The sequence below is a fragment of the Schistocerca americana genome, chromosome 3 (genome assembly GCF_021461395.2).
Source record: "Schistocerca americana isolate TAMUIC-IGC-003095 chromosome 3, iqSchAmer2.1, whole genome shotgun sequence".
Classification (NCBI taxonomy): domain Eukaryota; kingdom Metazoa; phylum Arthropoda; class Insecta; order Orthoptera; family Acrididae; genus Schistocerca; species Schistocerca americana.
Window position 1 is genome coordinate 989221573 of NC_060121.1, and position 27647 is coordinate 989249219.

General features: G+C 42.9%; 1 protein-coding gene and 1 non-coding gene across 2 annotated transcripts in view; one reads left to right on the forward strand and one right to left on the reverse strand.

Moving 5' to 3' along the window:
* The window catches only part of LOC124605633 (dedicator of cytokinesis protein 1), a 460559-nt gene that overhangs the window by 362942 nt on the left and 69970 nt on the right, over window positions 1-27647 (reverse strand). Inside the window, exons 6-8 of the mRNA XM_047137451.1 lie at window positions 26095-26322; window positions 22773-23008; window positions 2814-2943 (exon numbers count right to left, since the gene is read on the reverse strand). Coding sequence (XP_046993407.1) covers window positions 2814-2943; window positions 22773-23008; window positions 26095-26322 — 594 coding nt within the window. The remainder of the gene's footprint in view (window positions 1-2813; window positions 2944-22772; window positions 23009-26094; window positions 26323-27647) is intronic.
* On the forward strand, window positions 3375-3493 carry LOC124608156. The gene has a single exon (XR_006978879.1). It is a non-coding gene; the product is annotated as a 5S ribosomal RNA (ribosomal RNA).

Below are 27647 nucleotides of genomic sequence, written 5' to 3' on the forward strand. Positions count from 1 at the left end.
TCCCATCAGTCCTTATCAGTTCCTGTGTAAACTACTACTTCCTTCCATCACTCACAGGAACTCTTCCTGCATTCCACATGAGTCAAGTCACACACTACTAGGCGGCTGCCATCTCCATAGTTCTTTCTTCTGTATTATGCTCTTACTATAACTCTTCCCTCCGACAGTTTCCAATCATCCCAATTTCATGCTGCATTCTCAATTGCTATTTAGATCCCACTCAGAACATTCTAATATACCAATACATACAATAATAAGAAGAAGTACGAAAAGGGAGAGAAGGAAACATAGTAGGTGAATATGGATTGGGGCTAAGAAATGAAAGAGGAAGCCGTCTGGTAGAATTTTGCACAGAGCATAACTTAATCATAGCTCACACTTGGTTCAATAATCATGAAAGAAGGTTGTATACATGGAAGAAGCCTGGAGATACTGACAGGTTTCAGATAGATTACATAATGGTAAGACAGAGATTTAGGAACCAGGTTTTAAATTGTAAGACATTTCCAGGAGCAGATGTGGACTCTGACCACAATCTATTGGTTATGAACTGTAGATTAAAACTGAAGAAACTGCAAAAAGGTGGGAATTTAAGGAGATGGGACCTGAATAAAATAAAAGAACCAGAGGTTGTACAGAGTTTCAGGGAAAGCATAAGGGAACAATTGATAGGAATGGGGGAAATAAATACAGTAGAAGAAGAATGGGTAGCTTGAGGGATGAAGTAGTGAAGGCAGCAGAGGATCAAATAGGTAAAAAGACGAGGGCTAGTAGAAATCCTTGGGTAACAGAAGAAATACTGAATTTAATTGATGAAAGGAGAAAATACAAAAATGCAGTAAGTGAAGCAGGCAAAAGGAATACAAATGTCTCAAAAATGAGATCAACAGGAAGTGCAAAATGGCTAAGCAGGGATGGCTAGAGGACAAATGTAAGGATGTAGAGGGTTATCTCACTAGGGGTAAGATAGATACTGCCAACAGGAAAATTAAAGAGACCTTTGGAGAACAGAGAACCACTTGTATGAATATCAAGAGCTCAGATGGAAACCCAGTTCTAAGCAAAGAAGGGAAGGCAGAAAGGTGGAGGGAGTATATAGAGGGCCTATACAAGGGCAATGTACTTGAGGACAATATCATGGAAATGGAAGAGGATGTAGATGAAGATGAAATGGGAGATACGATACTGCGTGAAGAGTTTGACAGAGCACTGAAAGACCCAAGTCGAAACAAGGCCCCGGGAGTAGACAACATTCCATTAGAACTACTGACGGCCTTGGGAGAGCCAGTCCTGAAAAACTCTACCATCTGGTGAGCAAGATGTATGAGACAGGCGAATGCTCTCAGACTTCAAGAAGAATATAATAATTCCAATCCTAAAGAAAGCAGGTGCTGACAGATGTGAAAATTACCGAACAATCAGTTTAATAAGTCACTGATGCAAAATACTAACTCGTATTCTCTACAGACGAATGGAAAAACTGGTAGAAGCTGACCTCGGCGAAGATCAGTTTGGATTCCGTAGAAATATTGGAACACGTGAGGCAATACTGACCGTATGACTTATCTTAGAAGCTAGATTAAGGAAAGGCAAACCTACGTTTCTAGCATTTGTAGACTTAGAGAAAGCGTTTGACAATGTTGACTAGAATACTCTCTTTCAAATTCTGAAGGTGGCAGGGGTACAATACAGGGAGCGAAAGGCTATTTACAATTTGTACAGAAACCAGATGGCAGTTATAAGAGTCGAGGGACACGAAAGGGAAGCAGTGGTTGGCAAGGGAGTGAGACAGGGTTGTAGCCTCTCCCCAATGTTATTGAATCTGTATATTGAGCAAGCAGTGAAGGAAACAAAAGAAAAATTCGGAGTAGGTATTAAAATCCATGGAGAAGAAATAAAAACTTTGAGGTTCGCCGATGACATTGTAATTCTGTCAGAGACAGCAAAGGACTTGGAAGAGCAGTTGAACGGAATGGACAGGGTAAAAATCGTAGAGGGAGACCAAGAGATGAATACACTAAGCAGATTCAGAAGGATGTAGGCTGCAATAGGTACTGGGAGATGAAGAAGCTTGCACAGGATAGAGTAGCATGGAGAGCTGCATCAAACCAGTCTCAGGACTGAAGACCACAACAACAACAACAACAACAACAACAACAATAATAATAATAATAATAAGATGATGATGATGATGATGAATATGAAGAAGAAGATTTGTATGATCAAGTAAAACAAAACACAAAATAATATCTAGTTAAAGAGAAAACGCATGCACCTCTCTTCAGGTAATCATAGAACAAATGACATATCACTCTATGTATCCACATAAAATAAAATTAAACAGTGGAAAACCCAGGATGGAATGTACCAATATTATGAAAAGGAAAGTTGCTACTCACCATATAGTGGAGATGCTGAATGACAGATAACCTTTTGGCCAACAAGGGCTTACCCTTCAGCTGTCAGAGTCTGCAGTTATTTTTTGTGTGTGTGTGTGTGTGTGTGTGTGTGTGTGTGTGTGTGTGTGTGTGTGTGTGTTTCTTTCTGTCGTCTATTTTTCGACAAAGGCCTTGTTGGAAAAAAGCTTATTTGTGACATTCTTTTTGTTGTATCCATCTGTGACTCAGCATCTCCACTATATTGTGAGTAGAAACTTTCCCTTTCATAATATTAGAACAAAATTATTCATTTTCATTTTCCAAATGACACACTGCTTGGATTATCTTGACAAGGCACTAAATCATAATCTTTTGTCATTCCGTTATTGTTTGAGCTGTTATTTGAACAAATAGATAAGATCCAGTCAAATGTACCTGCTTAATGTCTCCATGAAGTAACTTCAGACTAATCCAAAGTCCGTGCCCTTTATGGTCTCTTTGAGGGACTTCTTTTAGCAGAAGTATTCGACGGAGCGTTCCATCTAAATTATCACGTTCTGCACATCTGCAAAACAAAAATTTCTTTTTCACATGGTGTTTATCAAACATTTCCTAAGTCAGTCCAGATCATTTTTGGGGTTAATTAAAGAAGAGTTAACTGTTTCAAACATAGCAGTTAAAAGCAGGAAAACCTACATTTACTGATAAATAAGAGCAGACTTAATATTAATTTTTGGAACTGCAGTAATGTTTCGCCAACAGCCCGCGAGTGTCGGAGGCTGCACACACCAAGCGAATGTCAGGCGGTGCATCGAGCAGCTGTGTTGTGTGTCTCACCTACATTCGGCAGTCACCTACGAGACGCTAAGCGCGCACTCCGCACCGCGTTCGAGGTGGAAGGACGTGCTTTGCGTCAAATGTGCCACCGAAAATGGCGATTGCTGGTGTTGTGAGAAGAGGCGAATGCGTCTTCTGTCGTGCGACTACATTATAGACGCCAACGGCCATACCATGTTGAATACACCGGTTCTCATCCGATCACCGAAGTTAAGCAACATCGGGCTCAGTTAGTACTTGGATGGGTGACCGCCTGGGAACACCGGGTGCTGTTGGCTCCATCTCATTTTTTCCTTTTTATGTCGGTACACCTGCCATCCCTCTTTTCATACTAACTTTCAGGTGTGGCAAAGATGCTTCCACAAGCATTTTAAACTACTGTATTAAACGTAAGATGCGAAATTATGGTAGTGAACTCAGTTGGAGAAACAATGCAGGAAGGAAGAGTGCTAGGAATTCCTTGAAAAAAAGAAACACTACAAATTGACAGACGTGTTCTGAAATACGTCAGAACCTACTGTTTTGTAGCAGTGCTAAATTCCACAAACTAAATAAATAAATAAAAAATAAAAAAATCAAGCGTTCTTGTCCTATCACCGAAGTTAAGCAACAACGTCGGTACCTATATGGGTGACCGCCTGGGAACTCTGGCTGTCTTCATTTTTTGCTTTTTACTCGCAACCCCTGCCAGCCCTCTTTCCATACCACCTTTCTGTTGTGACAAAGTTACGCCCTTAAGCTTTTTAAATGACTGCTCCCCTGCTGTTACAAATATTTAATTACCTGATACAATTTCATGCTTTCTCCTTGTGACAAATAACTTAAGACTATTTGTTAGCTGCAACATTGTTCTATAAAAAACTTCAATCTTTCTACCAAAAGTTGAGATGTGCACAGTCAAATGTCATTAAAAGATCACAAAATATCACTTGGTGGTATTCTGTATTTTAATGGATGTCAACTTTGGTGAGTGTATGTGTAAGTGGCATTCTTAGTATAGCATTCTTTCTCATTCTTTGTAATTTACTGAACATATATTTAATGAAGTTTCGGGATTTCAGCCAAGTGAACAAACTTCTTGTTTCAATATTCTGGCTGACAAGTATTCAGGCATCTTGAGGCGAGTGTTTTGCACTGGAGGCTGCTAGTTCACATTGCTAACTTTATACCAAAAAATGGTACAGAGATGCAGGTGCAGAGGCAGCTACTACATGAGTGCCCTCTGTTGAGTTTTGTGCCCTGTTTGAACACTGCCCCACCTACGACATGCAGGCACATGTATAATGGTAATACTACTTGTATGTTCTCTGTCAGAATGTGGGCTCACAGAGTTAAAAATTCAGGTGTCAAATTAATAAAATTAAGTATTGTTAGGCATCTCATTAGTCATAAAATATTTTCTTTCTAAAAAAAATTAAAGAAATCAACAAGTCTCACATCTTATTCAGTTGAAAGCCACCATCACAATTAATCAGACCTTCCGTCAAATGTATTTCCACCAATTTCTTAATAATTGAATCCCAGAAGGATATCACTGAGTCCAAGATTTTCTTGGCAGAAAAATCCATACAATGCTAAGCTATAGCTGATTTACTGGGCTGCAAAAGGTGAGTGTGGCACTCACGTTCAATGAACCTTTCATGTACTGTGCGTATTGTTTCACCACACTGCCACTGCTTTGCCACACTACCACGGTATTCTGTAAATTCCAGCCCTCCGCAATTTCAGATCACCCTTTATCAAACAGAGAAGAGCACAAATCTTTGTAGGTGCCTGGAAGATTACTTTGAAATAATGTTTCCTTAGGATTCTGCCCAATTTCAACGAAATATTGCCGAAATGTGGGAGGAATGTCATGGACTTGAACAGCTCCTTCTTCTCTTGATTTTGTGGGTGGTCATGTTTCTTCCTCCTTTTAAGCTGTTATCATCTTTCAGCACAGATTGTAAATGTTCCATTTCTTCTGCAAGACTGTCTCTCTATCACATGCAACATGTGCCCAGCGCTCCAATGTTCGAAGGACCCCCATAATTTGTGACGGGTGATCACAGTTAGACACCTATAAATACAGGTCTGTATGTGTGGGCTAACAGTAAATGGAATGCCCCAATGATCCATCCACTTTCCGACTGACCAAAACGTCCAGAAATGGTAGACAGCCATCCTCCTTCACTTCAGTTTTAAACAGGACATTCTCATGGATAGAATTCATATGCTGCAGAAAGCATGAGAGTTGTTCTTCACCGCAGCGTCACACTACAAAAGTATCACATCAACACATTGCCAGAAAACTTAAGTTCTGCCACATCAAAAGCCCTCTCCTGAAAGTCTTCCATACAGAAGTTTACTGTCAGAAGGGAGAGAGGACTACCCACAGCTAAACTGCCAATTTGCTCCAAACATTTGTGATTCTTCAGTTTCTCCTGGCGTATTTCTTGTTTGAACAGTTCACGGGTGTACTGCCGGTCCATAGTGTCCAACGGGTACAATATTTCGGCGATCAGACATGTTGCCATCGTCAGGTGTGCTGACGAAAGCTCCTGAGGGCGGGCAGTCGTATTAAATCCCCTCCCCTCACGAGGCGTTCTCTCCGTGGTCCGCACCCGCACATCAGCAGTTGCTGAGACACTAGCATCGGCGTCTGTGGTGGCGTCAGTGTAATTGCCACATCCGCCCTAGTCGCCCATTCGTTTCCTTTGCTGAGCGTCTTTTTTAGATGGATAACTAGGGCGGATGAGGCAATTACACTGACGCCACCACAGATGCCGATGCTAGCTTCTCAGCGACTGCCGATGTGCGGGTGCGGACCATGGAGAGAATGCCTCGTGAGGGGAGGGGATTTAATACGGCTGCCCGCCCTCAGGAGCTAAGTTCGTCAGCGCACCTGACGATGGCGACATGTCTGATCGCTGAAATACTGTGTCCGTTGGACGCTATGGACCAGCAGTACATCTGTGGACTGTTCTTGCTCCAAACATTCAGTGTTGAATGAAAAGTAGATTAAGGGAAGAGCATGATGAAACAGAGCTGTCATATCGGCTTTGAACTTACTGCCAATGAAACCACGGGTGGAAGCCTTGGGAAGTGTAAGACGAAATCGAAGCTTACTAACAAGTCTGATTCACTGGGTTAAAGTGACATCAGGCTATTAATAAAATCACAAGAGTTGTGAGTATGATTAAAGCACTTTCGTGGGAACGTCTCAGTACAGAAGCAAGATTTCTAGCCAAGTTAAGTGTAAAGAGTGCCGATATTGTTCACAGTAGGATGTAATAGAAGACTTTATTGAATCTTCGGAACACCCTATAAACTCGGTGGAGCAGAGTTCTGAGGTCTTAATCTTTTTGCAGAAAAGAAGAATAATTCAACAACACTTTTTTTTTCTTTCTACTCCTCCTGTGGGTCTTTATCAATCTTTCAGTATATTATATATAGAATCAAAGATGAGGTGACTTACCGAACGAAAGCGCTGGCAGGTCGATAGACACACAAACAAACACAAACATACACACAAAATTCAAGCTTTCGCAACAAACTGTTGCCTCATCAGGAAAGAGGGAAGGAGAGGGGAAGACGAAAGGAAGTGGGTTTTAAGGGAGAGGGTAAGGAGTCATTCCAATCCCGGGAGCGGAAAGACTTACCTTAGGGGGAAAAAAGGACAGGTATACACTCGCACACACGCACATATCCATCCACACATACAGACACAAGCAGACATATTTCATTTCAGTATATTAGTTCACTCAATAAGCTATAAAACTTCTGGTCATAGACGTAACATGGCAATAGCACAGTGACAATCCCCTCACCCAGCGAAAGGGCCACCATCTGAAAATCTCCTCACAACTTCTGCAGTGCAGCCCTTTCCACAGAGGAAACATTGCTCTTCTGCGGTGAAACTCTCATTAGTATATAACATGTTTCACACTTTATTTCTTCTACAGTGTCAATTGTATGAGGTTGAACAGCTTCCTCAACAACACTAATAAAATCAGTTAAAGGCAAGATTCTAGGTGTAAGTGAGAAGTTCAAGCCTTTCCCAATCACGCACAATGTCACATTGTCTGAAACCTTATCTGTAAAACTTATCGAAGAGTGTCAAAAAGTATCTTCATCTTCTTGTGATAACATTGGCAATAGACAGGCAAATTTCGAATATTGTCTTGAAACAAGATTCCTTATGGACTCAGTCCAACTCTCAATTGCTATGCTTGCCCTGTGTGTGATGAACTTCACAATGGTGGTCTTGATAAAATGTGTCACTCTGGCAAATGTTGGAATGAGGCCACTGTCCCAGCACTTCAGTAAAAAGCACAAAGAACTTTATCTCACTTGCATATTATGTACTTGCCACACCTCCGGGTATATTGTTATTGCCAAAGTGGGATGTTATTCTAGAGTACATTCTCCTTTTCCTCCCTCCTTGCCTTTTTCCATTTCTTTATAGCGTCAGAATTGTTACATGGGTTTTGGCAATGTTAGTGACAGCTGGTGGCTCGGTGCTTGGTGCCCTTCATGACACCCCACTCCGCCGCCCCCCCCCCCTCTCCTCCCTCCCCCACTCCCCCTGTATGGAATTTCTCCATCTACCTACATTTAAAGTTAATCTCATGTTCAAGTAGTGAGACATGTTGTAAATGTTAGCATAGTGTGTATTTGAAATGGGATGTGGGTATTAGCCCAGCGTTTATCTAGCTTAAAAACCACATCCAGGCTGGCCAGCTCACTAGCACTCATTGTTAATCCACGAGGCAGATTCAATCTGTGGCAGGCCTGCCAACTCAAATTCCGGATGCAATGCGCTAACATTCTAGGCTTTCCAGATGTGCCCTGTTCTTGAGTACACTCATTAGACAAATATTTTAGAAACTTTTGTCAGCAATGAGTAAGTTTCATTTTTTCATTTTTATCAAATTAAAACAAACTATTTACATTTTTAAAATAAATTCTGTTATATGACAGGAAACATATAAAACAAAGATGTGAAAGAGAAGGAAAAGTCAATGCAAACACTTGATTTCATAAAAAACAATGGATAAGGAAGTGTCCAGAGCATCTTGTGTCTTTTAGAAGCTCACATTTTTATCAACTTTTCTCTTCCCCAGCACCTACAAGTTCCTGTTTTTCCCATTTCTTAATTTCTCCTGATGATGGAAACGTTAATGATTTTCAAAAGCTAAAGACTCAAGTACACTTGGCAGCTTGTGAGACTATTAGTCCTATTGTAACTTTTCTCAGCACCTTCTAAACACGCAAACTGTAGCATATCATTCCTGGCTGTGCCAACTGGCTCACAATCTGCACTTTGTGGACACTGTAATGAAGCAAGCTGGGATAATTTTAATTCCCCTCTTGTTTTGCCATCTCCCTCCTTAAAAATTAATGTTGTTCTTGACTAATTACCATTAACACACGTGACTATAACCTGCATTTTCATTTTCATAAAAGAGAAAGGTTGGCCCTCAGTTTTAAAGAATACAACACCAGATCCAATTTTGTGCCTAGTTCTATGTATGTAATTGATTTTATATAATTTATTTTGACTATTCCTAGTTGGTATCTTTAATTATAGGGAGAAATGAGTAATTGTTTTGTAACTTAAATTCTACTGTTGACATATAATCAAACATAAATTCCGTACTAATTATAAACATTTGGAAGACGAAATACTAGTAATTTTAAAGTATCTATTTGGCTCTATTCAAAAACATGTTAGCAAAATCGGCCCTGAATTAATTCCAAAGTAATTAACAGTTTTGGAAAAAGTATTGGTTGTGTAATGGTATTTGTTAATTTCATTATTTAAACAAATAATTTGGCCTAACTCTTGCAGTATAAGAATTTTTGGTTTATTCAGTTAATTTAATGAGTTAAGTTTTAATTGCAATTTCTGTAAATTTAACTTCAAAAAATGTGTAGCTTCAGCACCTATTATTGTGATGATATATAAGGGCCCGATTTTTGGTCACGGGACAGTCAGTCCATGGCAGAGTTTCAGACGAGAAACCTGTGTTAATTAGAATGACAACACTTCTTCAACTTAACTGTGGAATAAGTGTTACACAATTAGGCCATGTGTAAAAAACAATGACAGTGTCTGCTCAATACGTATCTTTCTATTCTTCAAGAACTGTAAACCATGTGGTTAGGCTTTTACTGCAAAGATGTTCAATAGGAAACTATTGTGGCAGTATGTGGAGCTTTGCCTGTTAAAGATTAATTAGGCTTATCGAAAGGTAAACAATAGTGCACTGGCCTTATAAATGTGTATATGGGGAGGAGGGGGGGGGGGGGGGGGGGGCGGTTGTGAAAAGTGAAAGTAAAAGGCAGTGAAACGCAACTGTGTATTTGTTGGCTACATTACTTACAGTAGTCAGTGTCCATATTAAAAACCCCATTTTTCATCCAGTGTAACAACGTAGTACATCAACACCGAGGACAGCAAATGAAGAAAATAAAAGCAGGTGGAACCACTACAACACTAGAGCTGGTTTTACAGTATATGGTAGCAAGGGGGCTTTGTCCAGCCTGGAGGTGATGGGTAAGTTTTCCTGAAACCCTTCTAAATGGGTTGCGGTCAGGGCCCACTATGCTTGCTTAACAAAAGAAACTTTAGGTGTTTTCTAGCACCCATTGCAAAGAATTTAAAACATCCTAGTGGAACACATCTCTTTCTAGAGAGAATTAGTGGGAACAGGGACTGACCAATGCGAAAGTCTCCATTGTGCAGTGGAGGCTTATGCACCTGAAAGCATTAATGTTGAAATTATTTCATGGAGGTGCTAGGAGTTCACAAAAATGAGGAAGACAGTCAGCAGCCCTCCTACATGTAGAAGGTGGGTCATGGGCACTGTAGGGCTCCTACTATGGAAAGCTAGGAAAAGTTCATAAGCATGTAGTCATGCACAGGCGTGGAATTCTGCATCAACTTTGTGTTGCACATCAGCAATATGCCACGTATGTCCACTGCCAACCTGATGTTTCTGCTGTGCGAAGTTACCTACCCGTCGCCCACAAGTGTGTCTTCTATGGTAGTTGTGTATACAAACAAGATGGGCACCACATGTCACGAAACTGTGCTGTATATGCCATTTGTACCAGGCTCTACCTGCAGGCACCAGCTATGCTTCAGTGCACTAGGAAATGGAGGCACTGCTAGACAATGAACAAACACCATCTACACACCACATGGACAGAAACGAACTTCCGCCTACTGGGTACATAAGGCCAAGGCACAGCCTCGGCAGGCCAGTTGCAGCTTGAGCTGTAGTTCAGTGCTGTGCACTCACCGAGACAAACAGGGTGCTCCACTGCCCTGCTTCGATCCATTGTCATGCATACACGACTTCACATGGCCCAGTTCCTCATCGGACACTGCAATACGGCAATACAGTATGACACTTCTCACAGATCTGATACCTCATCAGCACACTTCGAGTTTGTTATTCCAAGTGATCGAATGATCTTTCAATTGTGGTTTTTGTAACAAAGATCACAGTGAATTTGTTTAGTTAATGAAACGTTTGTACGACAACTTCAGAATCATCTTTGAAAACAGCAAGCAACCACACACAAAGCACAGGACAGAAAAGCGATAATGAGTCATCCTCTCATGTGTGTTCATTCCTGCAGTTGTTTTCCCTTTTCTCGCCTGCTATATAGGACATTGGCAATGAAACTGTTTTCACATGTGGTTTATGGTTCTTGCCACGTTAGTTTGTTTTCTGGCTCAGAGATCTTCCAGTGAATAAGCTTTTGCTTGTGTGTGCCCGTTTGTTGCGATGGGAACAGTGTATTTCGGTTTATATTGTTGTCACACCCTATATTCAGTGGTATTAGTCACATTCTGCAGATCTTCTGATGATGTCTGTGCGTCAAAAGGGTTGTTTTCTGTTCATGTGTTGTTGTCAAAGGAATTCTCTAGTTGTTGCTGTTGGTCTATATTGTTTTCAATTGCTCCTTTTTTATATTTCTGTCACAGTCCAGTGTTATCTTCGTTTATGGTTTGAGTGCGATTTTCCATTATCATGCCTGTCCCATCAGCTGAGCTGTCTTCGTCTAACACTGTTTGGTTGCAGCAGCAGCAAATTCAGAAACTGCTACAGGGCGTAGCTCACCTCACTCAGTTTTTGGCTACTACAGCTGTTTCTCGGCACACAGCCACTGAACCTGTGTCACTTTTTCGTATGTTCGACAGTCAGAAAGATGACTGAGACCTGTGCTGTCAACAGTTGGAGTTGCACTTTATGGCATACGGCATACAAGGTATGCAACACAGCATCAATTTTCTTGCCAGTGTGGGTGCAGAAATTGAGTTTCTGTTGTCAGTTTCTTTCTGGCTCTCATCCAGAGGACACAAACCATGAATTGTAAGTTGGACACTTAAATGTACACTTTCACTATGTCAGTCTCCCCCAGCCACGCAACAGGCGTGCCACGTACTTGGTTAATATCAGACAGTCTTTTTACTGTTTTCAAGTGAGCTTGTTCCTGAACAGGGTCCAGACAGGGCATCCATAAGTATTGTGTGTGGCAAGCTGGCCCACTTGCAGTCAGGTAGGTTGCAACATGGTTGGCATGCCATGTGGTACCCCACGTCTTGTTCCCAAAACTATATGATGGCAGCCCTTGGCTGTGACACTATCAGATGCTTGCTCTCTCACCATTGGTGTAAGTTTTATCAGTGCCAGCTCTGTTATGGCTAGCCCTCCTTTCGGCATCATGCCTGTCGGTGCTGGCCCTCCTTTCGCAACTCAAGACTGTCGGTGATGATGCCAGCTGTGTCATCAGTCCAGACATCACTGGCCCTCTTCTGGCCAGCACTTATGTAGTCACTCCGTCTGTCAGCGATGTCTTCAGTCCTGTCACCAATCCGGATATCACTATCCCTGTCTCAGCCAGCTGACGCATCGTCACCAACTGGGCCGAGAATGACTCCAGTCTGGTTTTCGCCCCCCCACTTCTGGCTGTCCCTCCTGACAGTGCCAAGCCTGTCAGTGATGACGTCATTCCTGTGGTCGGTCCCCGTGTTGCTAGCCCTCCAACTGTTGCCAAATCTGTCTGTGACGACTGTGGTCCATTCGTCAGTCCTCACGCCAGTGGTCCTGTTCCAGCTGGCTCACCTGCCATTGCCTACCCTGTCTATGTCCACGCCAGCTGTCTTGCCAGTGTGTTCGTCACCACCTGTGCTGTGGGTGATCCTCTTACCACCGCCACCATTGCCATGTAAGTGGCCAGCCCAGTCATTCCCACTGGCATTGTCACGGTTGCCCGTGCAGCCATTCTCATCGCTGCTGTCAACCCTCCCACCAGCCCACTGTCTCAACCTGTGCTGCCAATTCCATTGCGTGTTCTTTTGGGTCCTGGGTTGCACTTTCTTTTCTGAAAGTTTCACTAACAGCGCAGCAGATGCCCAGCCTTCCCCCGCCAACTGTGACAGCCATTTGCCATTCCCTCTATCTTCACACACACAGCATGCCTTATTTTGTTGGGACAATCTTCATTGTTAAGTGTGGTTCACTTCTTCATTTTCGTGCAAGTGGCGCTGAGCTTTTTCAGTTGTTCTGAAATGTTCTATTCTTGCACATCAGCTGCCAAGGGTCTATACCCCACGCTCAGTAGTCTTGTTCATTGTATCTTGTACTCAGGGGCTTCTGTCAAGTCAAGGATTCTGACTTAATATATTGCTTTTGATTCTGTTCAGTGCTGTGAACTTCAACACCATTTGTCTGTTCGTTATTCGTAGTGACTATGGAGGTTGCTCCCGTTGACGAAACAATGTCAAGGGAGATGGTTCGCCACTGACTGCTGCTGTCATTCGCCCGTGTGACTGGGCTGGTTCAATGCCTTCTTGTCAAGCTCAATCGCCTCCTCTGGCACCTGTGCCTTTGATGGCTCTTGCACCATCTCCCGTTTAAGTCCACACGCTGCACCCCAATCGGTCTTCAACAGCCATCCTGCCTGGCCATTCATGCCTCTTCTCATCCACCACGCCCAATGCCACTCCGCCCTTCTCACCGCCGTCACAACACAGCAGCCACGGATGGCCTCATTTGAGATGGCATTGTCGTCTCCTTTCTCAGGGGGAAGGGATGTTGTTTATCGGCTGTAGGCTGCATACGTTGCTGCCAGGCCTACATTTCTGCCGCGCAGAATTGCCTGTCAGTCACCCGCAAATGTCTTTCCCCTGGTGGTTGCGTATACATATGAGACAATAAGCTGCCACTCGAATTCAAAAATCTTAGCAGTAATCCACACACTTTCAAATCGAAACTGAAGAGTTTCCTCATGGGTCACTCCTCCTATTCTGTCGAGGAGTTCCTTGAAAAATTAAGATGATTCTCATTGTATTGCTGATAGCGTTTGCTTAAACTTATGGACTGATTTTCTTTCAGGTTCATGAACATTTATTTTTATCTGTTATTACTTTTTATGTTGTAAGTTTATGTACTGACACGTTCCATGACCATGGAGATTTGCTCCTCAATTTGGTCCTACGGAACTTGACATTTAAATAAATAAATAAAATAAGACAAGCATCACATGGTCATGACCCTGTGCTGCATATACACAGTATGTTCATAGGCCATTTGTACCAGGTCCCATCATGAGGCAGCAGCTATGCTTCAGAGCCGCATCCACACCAGGAAACCAGCAGCACTACTATCAAAGAAAAAACACCACACGCACATCACACGGTCAGAAATGTACTTTCACCTGCACCTGCTGGGTGTATAAGGCCAAGCACAGCCTCCACCAGGTCAGTCGCAGTTCGAGTCACAGTTGAATTCGCAATTCAAGTCGCAGTTCGACTCTCAGTCCAATGCTGCGCAGTCACTGAGGCAAGCCAGGATAGTCCACTCTACTTTGCACCATTGTTGTGCCTGCGCTACTCGATGTGGCCCGGTTTCTCAATGGGTGCCGCCCTACAGCCATAAGGGATGACTCTTTCCGAAGATCTTATATCTCCATCAGTAAACTTTGTGTTTGTTATTTCAAGTGATCAAACAATTTATCACTTGTAGTTTTTGAGACAAACATCACTGTGAATTTGTGCTGTTAATAAAGTGTTTGTATTGAAACTTCAGAATCATCTATGATCACAGCAGCAACCACATATAAAGTGCAGGATGGAAAACTTTGGATTTTTCTCAGCGAGTGCTCTACTTTAGTGAGTGTGCACATGCTCAATAAGAAGTCTCTTATAAGAGAATGGAAGCAGTAGCTAGCTGGAGGCGATGTTAAATGAAAAGAACCTAACCTCTGAATTTTTACCCTAAGTTACAGTTGCCATGATGGCAATATGAACAGTGAAACAATGCCCTAACTTATGACTTTGTAACTATAAAATAAGAATGACATATTCTTGACTTAAAATTCACTAAGCATTGAAGAATTTATGTAAAACGCAGGTATGAAAAAAACTGTGGAACGATGAAGATAGTACTGCACACTGATACAAAATCAGCTGCTTCATTTTTTGCTCTGTATACATAGCATTTGTGGTAGGATAATGCAATATACTGGGTCACTTATTTCTGAACAAAGAAACTGCAAAAATAAAATTAAAAGGCTTAAAGCGCGCAAGCGCCCGTGCACACGCACGGGCGCACACAAAAGAAAAATAGGAATAGGGAAAGATAACAGGATATGGATGGGAGGAGAGAAGTGAATCCTGTCTGGTGTGGCACGCAGGGACTAGAAGGTGGCAGAACAAAGCTGCCACGCATTGTGTCTGGGGTCTGTGACAATGGGAGGGGGGAGGAAAGGGAAGTGCAAAGGAGAGGAATAGAGAAGGGGAAAAGATCAGTGGATGCAGTGGCAGACTGCTTTTCATCTCGTCCCTTCCACACAAAGTCTCTTGAGGGTGCATCTGGCCTTCTAGTCCCTGCTCACTTTGCCAGGCACTACCCACATCTCTCCCTTCTATCCCTCCCTTCGCCATCCATCTCCAGGCTGCCGCTTTTGCTCAGCACAGTTGCATTCAGGGCAGAGTGGCTGCAGATAACAATCATGCGTGCATGAGGTGTGCTTGCTTTTGTAAATGTGTGTGTCTTTCCTCTCTGAAGAAGGCTTTGGCTGAAAGCTCAATGTGTAACAGCCTTTTCGTTGTACCGGTCTGCAACTCAATCCGTACTTAGTAGCAGTCTGTCCTTTTCATTCTGCAGGATGAGTCATAAAGGACTTTAGAACTTTGGAATGATTTAGAAATTTATTAAGATAACTTACAGAATAGTCCGGTATGTCATTTTGTAGCAAACACCTTCAAGTTCCACATAAAAGTGTCAAGTGTCATTTTGGTTCAATGTGACTACCATTTGTGATGTGGCAAACTTCCCATGGTAATAAATTTCTCTGCGCACTCAATACAGCAAATTGGGTGTAACTTGCGCAACGGCAACGTAGATTCAGTTTTTCGTGTCAACTAAGTTGTTTGGTAGAGAAGGAACATACTAATGGTCCTTAATGAAACCCCATACAAAGAACTCCAGTGGTGTCAAGTTTGGGGAGCGAGATGGCCACACAATTAGTCCTTCACATCCAATCCGACGATAACCCATCTGAACAAAATTCTTGTGCCAGGAGTAAATTGTACACCTGCTAGAAAGTTCTTTACTGTATTTGCTGCAAAGTTTACACTGAATGATTGTTGTAGAGTTTGTTTCATGAAACCAAAACACACAGCAAGCATGCTATACACTAGTGAAAGTAGCCATTTTAATTGTGCACGACACTGGTGCTCCTGGTGGCAGAATGGGGCACTGATGCAGTATGTGAATAGAACTTTAGGTGATTTGTTACAAAATGACACATTTACCAATTGTGTAAGTTACCTCAATAAATTTGTAAATAATTCCCAAGCTGTAAAGCCGTTTCTGACTTGATATTCTAACCTGGACTTTCCCTTGCACTGAGAAAGAACTGAAAAAAAACTAAGCACTTACTAGGTGAACTTGAAATTGTCAAGTGACAATGCTTATCAGTGAAATACTTACAACATATGATGACAATATTAGTGTTCAGTCCATGTCCATACATTAATCAAAGAAAATGATCAATCTTTAGTATATAATAGACTGTAGCACAGCCAGTCTGTGATACTAATATTTCTTGTTTCCCCAATTACACCAGTCTCTTCACAAATTAATTACTCTAAACATCTAGAATGTGTTGTATTTTTCCTTTCCAACTTTAACTAATTGATGCTTGTACAAGACAAATAAATAAACAATGGTTCTACACCAAGTAATATTTTGGTAGATAATGTCATTAAAACACATAACCTCAGCACTACAAAGTTTGTTATATGGCTTCTGTATGGACTATTTATGAAGAATACATTTCCAAGCAGCATAAATATGTAACCATCTATGTTATATCCTAGCCAGTAATGCCACCCGAGCCCGCTGCCAAAAGGTTGGCAGCATCAAAGTCCGGACGCCGTCCACATAAGCAGCGCCAGCGAGACAGGAAATCGCCGCAAGTCTGCGCGCGCCACCGCTGGCTTCTGGTTTCTTAAGCGCTGGAGTCGCGAGCGCTAGGACAGTTCTGTATTCGCCGCTCAGTTGTATACTCGCCACCGAATTGTGTACTTGCTAGTCAGTCGTGTGTTCATCGCAGCACAGTTGTTGTTTGTCGTCAGCCGACGCTGACCTAGCCGCTCCGACTCGAACTAGACAGATTTCTGTAGACACGGAGTTCACTACTGTGTTGCTGTATCTTCGTTAATAAAGATAAGTACCGACTTTTATTTAATCAGAGTGTTTGGGTTTTCATCTTTCTGTTCACTGTTCCAGCGGACCGGTCGGCCCGCTATTAAAAGTGTGGCGGTGACTTCGTAAGCCGTTTCTACAGCGAATTGCTTGTCGCTACGAACGCCGCCACAAAACTGGCGACGAGGGGTTCCGAACTTGTGTGCAGGGCTGGTTCAACTTGTTTCTGGTTATACTAATTATAGCGATAAAATTTTGGGGGCTGGTTTAATTTGTGTTCACTATGTCTGCCGAATTACAACAGTTGATCTTGTTACAGAGTCAGCAAATACAAAGTCTGGTGGAAGCAATCGCCAAACAAGCGGCTAATCCTCCAACACACAAGGAACAAGCTCAGGCAGCACCACCTTTCCGTGCTTTTGATGCATCGAGAGAAGAATGGCGAGAATATTTCGCGCAGTTGCAGGCGCACATGACAGTCTACAAAATCACGGGTACTGAGCGGCAGCTTTATTTAATTTCCACTGCAGGTGTGGAAGTCTATCGACTACTTTGTAAGTTGTTCCCGGAATCCAAGCCAGAAGCTTTAGACTATGACGTTGTTGTTAACAAGCTTGCTGAGTATTTCGAGTCGCGAGTTCATGTGGCAGCAGCCAGATTCAAGTTCTTCAGATTAAAGAAACTGCCACATCAATCTAATAAACAGTGGTTAACAGATTTACGGGGCCTCACCCGTCAGAGCCGATTTAATTGTGTGTGTGGAGCTTCCTACAGTGATGTCATGTTACGAGACGCTATTACTCAAAACATTGCAGATTCTCGTATTCGTGCTGCTATCTTAAAAGTGCCTGACCCATCATTAGAGACTGTGATGAACATCATTGAAGCCCAAGATACTTTTGACTATGCTGAGTGTGAGTTAGATCAGCCATGTATTTCTCAAATTGCCTGTGCTAAGCAAGTTATGTCACGCCCGCGGCCCCACCGGCAGAGTCAGACTGTGAACACTAGCCGGCCGCGTCATGTTAAACACATTCGTCAGCCGCGTGTGCAAAATGATAGAGTTAAGTCTTGCCCTAAGTGTGTTCTTGCTCATCCTCGTGAACGTTGCCCGTTGAGAAACGCGGTTTGTCACTTTTGTCAAAGGAAAGGACACATCCAGACTGTTTGTTTGCGTAAACGCAAGAACAATTCTAATGCTCCCCAGCCCATGGATATTCATGTTCTTCAAAGCCAGCCCGCCCAGAAGGTCGCGTTTAAAGACTCTTCCACGGTTCGTGTGGGTAATAAACTTGTTCGCAATAAGCCACCCACCCAGCCCTCTGCTATGCGACCCAAGCGTAATTCAAACGCTGTAAAAAGTAATGTACAGACTGCAAGTGAAGCGGGAGTTGTTGTTCCACCCGCCCAACCCACGAGTTGTCGTAAGCAGCGAACACGCACTAAACGCGCTGATTTTGTGTCTTCCGCCTCCACTGCACCGATCCAGAGACAGTGTAATAAACTATTTGTGAAGCTACGCATCCAGGATAAGACCTTCAATTTTCAATTAGACACTGGTGCGTCTGTGACTCTCATAAATAGTGCTATGTATGCGGCTATCGGCCGCCCTAAACTTTCAGCGGCAAAACATTCTTTGGCTACTTATAGTGGAGAACAAATTCCTGTGTTAGGAGTATGTAGCGTGCCAGCCACATTCCGTGGCAATACAAAAACAGTTTCATTCACAGTGCTCCGCGCTACAGACAGTGTAAACATTTTCGGATTAGACTGTTTTGACTTGTTTGGCCTGTCTATCCAAGACAATGTGTTGCAAATTAATTCTGTTGTTGTTCCTCAAGACAGCATCACCGAATTGTGTAAACAATACAGTGACATATTTAAAGACGAACTAGGTTGTGCTGCGAACTTTTCCGCTCATATTACGTTAAAAGATAATGCTCAGCCTCGATTTTTTCGTGCTCGTCCAGTCCCTCACGCCCTCCGGGCACCTGTAGCAGATGAACTTCGTCGTTGGCAAAACAACGGTGTTATTCAACCCGTTTCAGCGAGCCAGTGGGCTTCTCCCTTAGTTATTATAAAGAAACCGTCTGGCAAGTTACGTTTGTGTGCTGATTTTAAGTCGACAGTTAATCCTCAGACTGTCATTGATTCTTTTCCTTTGCCTAGACCGGACGAGCTGATGGATAAGTTAGGGGAAGCTCGTTTCTTTTCCAAAATTGATCTCCGTGAAGCATATTACAATTGCCCCTCGACGAGCAATCACAACAGTATTTTGTCATAAACACGTCGTTGGGGTTGTTCCGTTTTCTGCGTTTGCCTTTTGGTTGTGCGTCAGCTCCAGCTGTTTTTCAGCGTTTTTTGTCACAACTTCTGGCTAATGTGCCATCGTGTTGCAACTATTTAGACGATATTGTTGTGTCCGGTCGGACGCCTGTGAACATTTCCGTAATTTGGAGTGTTTGTTTAAAGGGTTGTCTCAGGCAGGCCTACGTTGCAACATCGATAAATGTTCATTTTTCCTTACGGAGATGGAGTATCTGGGACATGTTATTAATGCTCAAGGCATTCATCCCTCCCAGTCACATTTAGCAGCTATTCGTGATTTGCCCGCCCCTCGCAATCTGCATGAATTGCAAGCAGTTCTTGGCAAATTGACATATTATATTAGGTTTATACCTAATGCATCACAGATTGCTGCACCGTTGCATCGTCTCCGCCGTAAGAATGTTCCGTTTGTGTGGTCAGCTGATTACCAATCAGCCTTTCAGCAGCTTAAAGAGGCTTTATTGAATGATCGTTGTCTGGTCCATTACGACCCTAACAAGCCTCTGGTGTTAGCTTGTGATGCCTCTTCTTTCGGCCCTCGGTGCTGTGTTGTCTCACCGAGTCGGTAACACCGAACGTCCTATTGCATTCGCATCTAAATTGCTAAACAAAGCTCAGTGTAATTATAGCCAATTGGACAAGGAAGCGTTGGCTATTGTGTTCGGTGTCACAAAATTCCATCACTACCTCTATGGTAGACCATTCTATTTAGTAACAGATCACAAGCCCCTGACGTCACTGTTTTCATCCGTCTAAACCAGTTCCTCAGCGGACAGCTCAGAGACTACAACGTTGGGCTCTTTTGTTATCACAATACCAGTATGAGATACTGTATCGCCCTACAGCCCAGCATGCAAAACGCAGACGCGCTTTCTAGATTGCCGATTGCTGCGGATGATGTCTTCGATTCCTCTGACGGACTCTTGCCATCAGATTGACGCCAATGAGCATCAATCCCTCCGGGATTTTCCGATTGATTATCGTCAGGTGGCACGTGAGACAGCTACGGATCCTCATCTGAGTTTACTATTACGTTTTGTTCAACGTGGTTGGCCGTCCAAGGGCAAAGGACATATCGGATCCTGTGGTTCGTCGCTATTATCCGCAACATCATCTGTTGTCTGTTTCGCACGGAGTTTTTGCTGTTACGCACCGAGAATGACCAGCTTCGTGTAGTGGTTCCCCAAAGTGCTCCAATCCAAGGTCCTGGACTTGTTGCATCAAGGTCATTGGGGAGTGGTCCGCACCAAGCAGCTTGCCCGCCGTCATTTGTACATGGATCGGCATTGATAAGCAGATTACGCAGATGTCTACAGATTGTTCGACGTGTGCCGAAACACCAAGCTGCTCCGCCTCAACGCTATTTTGAGTGGGCACGCCCTGCCGGTCCCTGGCAGCGAGTACATATTGATTTCGCTGGTCCATATTGGCATTCTCGTTGGCTCATCGTGATAGATGCATTTAGTAATTTTCCGTTTGTTGTGCCCATGCAGTCTACAACGTCTGCACAAACTATACAGGCGTTGACTTCAATTTTTTGTATTGAGGGTCTTCCAGAAGTTTTAGTGTCTGACAATGGTCCACAATTTACCTCTGCTGAATTTGAAAGTTTTTTGTTCTGCCAATGGCATTCGCCATGTTCTTACTCCGCCGTTTCCACCCTCAATCGAATGGTGCAGTGGAATGTTTTGTACGCACATTCAAGGATCATATGGACCGCCTTCGTGCTACGCACTCTCGTCAGCAGGCCCTCATCACGTTCCTGTCGTCGTACCGGACCACGCCACGCGACGGCCCTTCGCCTGCGGAGCTTCTCCACGGCCGTCGTCATCGCACCCTACTACGGTTGTTGCACCCCCCGGATCGACCCGCCGCTTCTGAGCATCGCATGCGTTTTTCAGCGCAACAACGTCGTTTTTTTTTCCAAGTTTATCACGGTCGCCGTCGTTGGGAACGTGGGGTACCGTGATAAGTGTCCCGCGGTTTTTATACTGTTCAAGGTGCTACTGGGGTGCACAGGAGGCCATCAGAACCAGTTGCGCTGCGCTGGCCGCCCCGGATTCTGCCGCTCGTTCTTTGTCCACAGATTTGGTCCGCGGCGGGTTCCAGCCGCGCCTTCCGACTTCACTGCCGCCCCCAGGGGGCCAAGCAGCAGCAGCCGTCGCCGCTACCACGCCGACAGCTCGTCCCGTTGATGCCTCCCGCGCAGCTTCATCCGGGGAGCGCCCCAGGTGGTCGCTCCGGCGCCTGCGGTCCCTCTTCAGTCGCCCACCGCCTTCGGAGGTGATGGACGTCGACCCCTCAGCCGGGCCGCTTTCCAAGCGGTGGCTGTGGCAGCCTGTCCTGCAGCCGCTTTCCTTGGGCACCCCCAAGGAGTCTGACACCGCAGCGCCTTGTCCGGCGCCCACTCAGCAGCCGTCGACGCAGCGTCAGGAGACGCTGCCTCTCTTCGTGGGTCCCGACGCCCCGTTGCGTCCAGTACCAGAAGCTGCGCCCGTGGTCACAGGCGTGCACCCTGACTTCGGTTTTCAGTCGGTGTTTCCCGAGGCCCCGCGCAGCCAATACTGGGGTGCGGACCGGGGACTGCCACCGACAACAGTCTCCGCCCCGGTCTCTTCTGCTACGCCTGCGGCCAGACCCCTCCCCCACCGTCGACGCTCGCCACGTCATTACTCAACGACGGTGCGGCAATTTGGGGAGGGAGGAGTGATTATATCCTAGCCAGTAATGCCACCCAAGCCCGCTGCCAAAAGGTTGGCAGCATCAAAGTCCGGACGCCGTCCGCATAAGCAGCGCCAGCGATACAGGAAATCGCCGCAAGTCTGCGCGCGCCACCGCTGGCTTCTGGGTTCTTAAGCGCTGGAGTCGCGAGCGCTTGGGACAGTTTCTGTATTCGCCGCTCAGTTGTATACTCGCCACTGAATTGTGTACTTGCTAGTCAGTCGTGTGTTCATCGCAGCACAGTTGTTGTTTGTCGTCAGCCGACGCTGACCTAGCCGCTCCGACTCGAACTAGACAGATTTCTGTAGACACGGATGTATCACTACTGTGTTGCTGTATCTTCGTTAATAAAGATAAGTACCGACTTTTATTTAATCAGAGTGTTTGGGTTTTCATCTTTCTGGTTCACTGTTCCAGCGGACCGGTCGGCCCGCTATTAAAAGTGTGGCGGTGACTTCGTAAGCCGTTTTCTACAGCGAATTGCTTGTCGCTACGAACGCCGCCACAAAATTCTATTCATTCAATATTAATGTTAAGCTCTCTATGAGCTGGAGATACACCTCACAAACATCTGTCGCTTCAGTTTTAATGAAAACATTATTAACCATTCCTGTGGAGACTGCAGCACATACCTACATCGTATACTGCAATTTATCTCAGAAACAGTGCAATGACAAGGCAGTAAAAAACACATTTTAAGATAAATAAATGCTAACACAGATAAAAAGTTCAGGAGAAGTAAAAAAAAATTTTAAAAATGTCAAACTTTACAAATGCTAATGCAAAAGTGACTTACTGCAAAAATGGAATGAAGTGGTGTTTCTCTTCATCACTTTCCATCTTTCCACAAAGGAAAAGGGTAATATCCATTGCAGCAACTCCCCAAGGCCTCCTCATACCTTCGGCATGTAGTTTCTTTGGTACTTGAGAGCTTCGACGATGATCGATATCCCTCACTTCCATCGCACCAATTCGAATGATATAGCAGACTAGATATACTTTTGATCTTGTCAGATCTCTACTACCCAGATCCTACAATCAGACACATTTAATTAGTCTCACTAACACACACACTTTCAAAATAACAATAGTTAATGGCTATTAAGATGACCTACAAATTCCCCCCTCCCCCCCCCCCCCCCCCACAAGAGCAGCGAACATTCATCATCAACATGTAAGGTGTCAAAAATGATAGTGTATTCACTGTGTTCACAAGATAAATTATGTTACCACAATAGCATAAAAAAGAGTAGTATTCTTAATTTGCTCTCTTTTTAAAGGCATTTTGAAACAAACACACTGGCTCCCATTGTGGATTTGATCTCATATTTATTACAAATAAAGTTTAGAGAAGTCATGCGGATGCTAGCTTCTAAGGTCAGACCAAGTTTATAAAAAAAAATTCTGGGTGTGTCTTAATGTAAAATAATGTGTTATTTTTGTCACAAATGCAAGAAATCTCCATCAGAGAGATTACATATACTACAGATATTATGCCAGTGCCTCTCTATATACACCATTGCATAATGCAATCTCCAGTCAGCTCCAAACTGGGATGCTGTGGAAACTACAAAATGAGACTGAAGCTGATTTCAAGAGGAGAAGGGGGGGGGGGGGGGGGGGGGGGGAAGAGGAAGCTGCAATGCTTTACTAATAGTTATATATAATTTAATATTGTTAACCAATACTTGTGTACCAGATCAAAGACACCATCATGCAATAAAACTACAGTCACACTTGAACTACAAAAAATAACTTTGTCAAAAACTCACTGGTCTGTCTATGTGTTTGTCTACCTGTAGAATCTGACTTGTATTTTCTAAGTGGTGGTCAGTCCTCACACAAATCATTATGTTCCATTCTAGAATATATGGAACAGTATGCCATGCTTGATACACTGGCAGCACTAGTTAAACATGGAAAGAGCCAATTTTAACACTCATCCTAATGGCTCATGATCTAGTAATAAGTTAAATTGGATTTCTGTCAGCATATTTGGGTGCTGGTATAGGTAGATCTCCTTTTTCATGATTTTTAACAAGTTAAGAGGAATATAGATCTGCAACAGTCTATATCTATAATTTTCCCTCTATTATTCCCATAATGATCCCGCAGCTTAAAATGTTTGAAAACTGGAAAATGGCAATCTTTTAAAAGCCATGCAGCACACAAGTCAAAATGGCTTCAGGTTGGATGCCTACACAATCTATGGCGTTCACGTTTTCCTAATTCCATAACATCTCACACAAAAGCAAGGAAATGGCTAATTCTATTGCTCAATACCAACTCTGTTTGTGTTCCGTAATGCAAGACTTTTCAAGAAATTTGGGATTAGCTACATAAAATTTACAATGTTTACTCAACTGATAAGATTATTCTGCTTAAACACAAGTTTTGTGATATTGTGTGGGAAGCAGCTGGTGGTATACAGCACCATTTACCAAATTCAATTAAGTACAAACTCCACTTTCACTGTTAGAAAAGCCGACTGATGTTGGTGACCTTTGTGCATAATTTTTGCAAACTTTGAGCAAAGAGATAGATTGCATTTGTATTACATGGAATGATATACCTACTGAAGAAGAGACATGGAATAGGTTATAAACATTGTTTAAATTATAAACTGAGAACAACACATTCTGATGAAGAAAGTGGAGCTACAGCAATGATGTTGAAAATGAAGATCAACAAACAGTGACAAAGGTGTAAACAAACTTCATCTGCATCAGATGCTTTAAAAACGTTTCATTATAAAAGGAATGAAGACAGAAGACACTTTTTATGTGGTAAAGTAGGTCACTTATCAAAACAATGTACAAAAAGGGGCCATCGGCCAAATAAAAATATATGCACAGACAACAGAGAAGACTGCTATATTGTTAACCAGTGTAACACAGTGTAAAATTTAAGATTCTTCAAAAACAAATAAAGAACTTTTATTAGCAAGAAGCAACATCTTTTCTGTAGATCCACTGGGCTGCGATAAGTGTTACTTTGACAGTGGTGCAATACATCACATAACACATCAACATGACTGGTACACTACGCATGAACCACTTGAAACTCTAAAGCAGATGGATAGTGCCAAGAATGGTGTGCAAAATTAAAGCATTTGGTACCGGTCGAGTTGTCGTATAGATATTCAATGGACAGAACAATATTTTGAAGATATTCGTTTTTGTCCTGATGGATCCTGTAATTTATTTTTGGATGGCATGAAAAAATGGGTATCTAATTTAACATTCTGTGTGCCAGTTTTTAAATGGTCTTGGTATAGAGACAAAGACTGATAGTAGCTTTTCTGAAGGGTGTGTCTGTGCTAAATATCATTGGCCGGCATGTGGTGAAAAAGTGCAGAAACCCACTAAAGCTGGAGAATTACTTTATGCAGATTTTTGTTGAACAATGGAAGAAAATTATTAGCAGTTCCATTAATACTTTGTTGTTTTTAAGGGCGGTTTTTCCAATTTTAGAATTTTGCAACACAAACATGAAATTAAAGAAAAATTACCACTGTTCATTGAAATTCAAGTTGATGTTACCATGAAAGATTTATGTGCAGACAATGGCAAGGAGTTCCACAGAAAGATAAACATAAGTTTGTGGACTAAACTGGGATGACACATTTGATTACTCCACCATATCCTCCTCAGCAGAACGGAGTTTCTGAGTGGGAAAATAGAATCCTTTACGAGATGACATGTTCTTGGTGTTGCTCATGTGTGGTGATGCTGTTCTGGCTGCAACACACACTTTGAATTGAACTGGTCCCGAGAAGATGAAAGGTGAAATGTCAACTGAAATATTTTTGAGGAAATGTCATTTTGATAATTTTGTGATGTTTGGAATGGAATGCTATTCTTGGATTCCTAAATAAAAATGGAACAAGTTTAATGCTACATCTTTGAAAGGATATGTGGTGGTAGTTATGATTGTGGATCCCATCATTTACATTCATGAAAAAAAAGGCGCATGCATGTATGCAGAGGTTTAAAATTCAACTGCACACAATTACAAAAACCAGCTACTCAAGAGAATAAAAGAGCTGTTGATATATCAAATGTAGATGAAAATCGAAGCACAAATCACAACAATATTTTGCTGAAAAATCAACTTACTGTAAATAGTACACGTAGATTATAAAGCTGATCTATATCTTTGGCAAGTCCTTCTTTGCTCCACCGCACTACGTAGTTCTCCGTGATTGCTTTGTTTGTATTCGCATCATACAGATTCATCAGTAACTCAGCATCTTCTGTCATTTTGCAAACAAAATTTCGAACTGATACAAACACAATGTGTGAATAATGAGTAACGACCTTTTGAGGTTTTTCACTTTCCATAGACTGAAAAGAAAAAGAAAAACATGAAATTAGTAAAGTACCACAAGCATATGAAATAAAAATATAATTTTCATCTGAAAAAGGGAAACTCCTCGAAAGATGTAGACTGAATGTGACAAACATGTATAAATAAATCAAATTTAAGTATGAAGTAGAAGGCACATTGAAAAATAGCAGCTGCCACTGTTGTTCCAGCTTTCTATTATGATCAGTGTAATTCTGTTGCTGTGACTGGTCAAATAATTTAGTGTCGTGTGGCTGGAATGTTGTCAGTCTCTTAAATGGTTACCAATGTGACAAACATTTGGCATGCAAAAACTGTGCTTTGATGATACAGGTCATACTCGCTAACAACCTCCCCCCCCCCCCCTCCCCCACCCCCCACCCCCCCCGCCCCTCCCCCACATAAATTCTTCTCAGTATACCTGATCTCAATGCTATTTGACACACCTGGAACACTATCAATTGAGAACTGTGAACTTAGACCCAGTTTCATCACTCCCCATGCATTATATACTCCATAGTAGCTATATTACACAAAAGCTTTGGTAATGTCATGCAAGAATATAATGAATGCAATGAATGGAGACCCTGTCAACCTTCAGAAATAATAGGATCATTAAACTGTTTTTGAAGCAAAAAATTTAATTAAGAGTTTGTCCTAAACTTAAAGACACATCCACATTCGCTGTGGCATTCAAACCATCAGTGTTCTCCGAATATGTTAAGATTGGGTTTATCCCCTTTTAATTCTCCACTTGGAGGAAACGTGGTCAAATAATGCTTGATCCAAGATGTCTCTGTCAGCCTCTGAGACAAGCAGCTTGGGGCAATGTACTGCCTAGCACATAAACAAGACAGGAAGATAAGGGTCCCCGAAACACATACCACAACCCGAGGCCACAAAAATGTTTCAATTTATGCAAACTCTGACCTTTACTGCATCCTTATTGATAAAGAAAGTGATTGAAGAAAGGACAGATGTCACTGGCTGACAATGTGTGATCTGGGACATCACACTGCTTTACCGATACCAGTGACCAGCATGTGGATGGCCCCACTAATGAAGCAGCCTTGCCCAAGGGTAGGCTTGAGCATTGGAATTGCAATTAAAATGCATTCCTCTCCATACACTTGTGCCAATCTTCAATGAATTTCCATTCCCCACACTCTTTCCGCTCTCTGGAAATGCACTATACCACTTTGCTCTTTTGATTCAAAACTTCGAATTCTCTGTTTTCAACACTAATGAGTGCAGTAGATGGCCAGCGTGTGCATGTGCTTGCTCTGTCACCACATGTGTATGCTCTCATGTCCCCTAGCAGCCA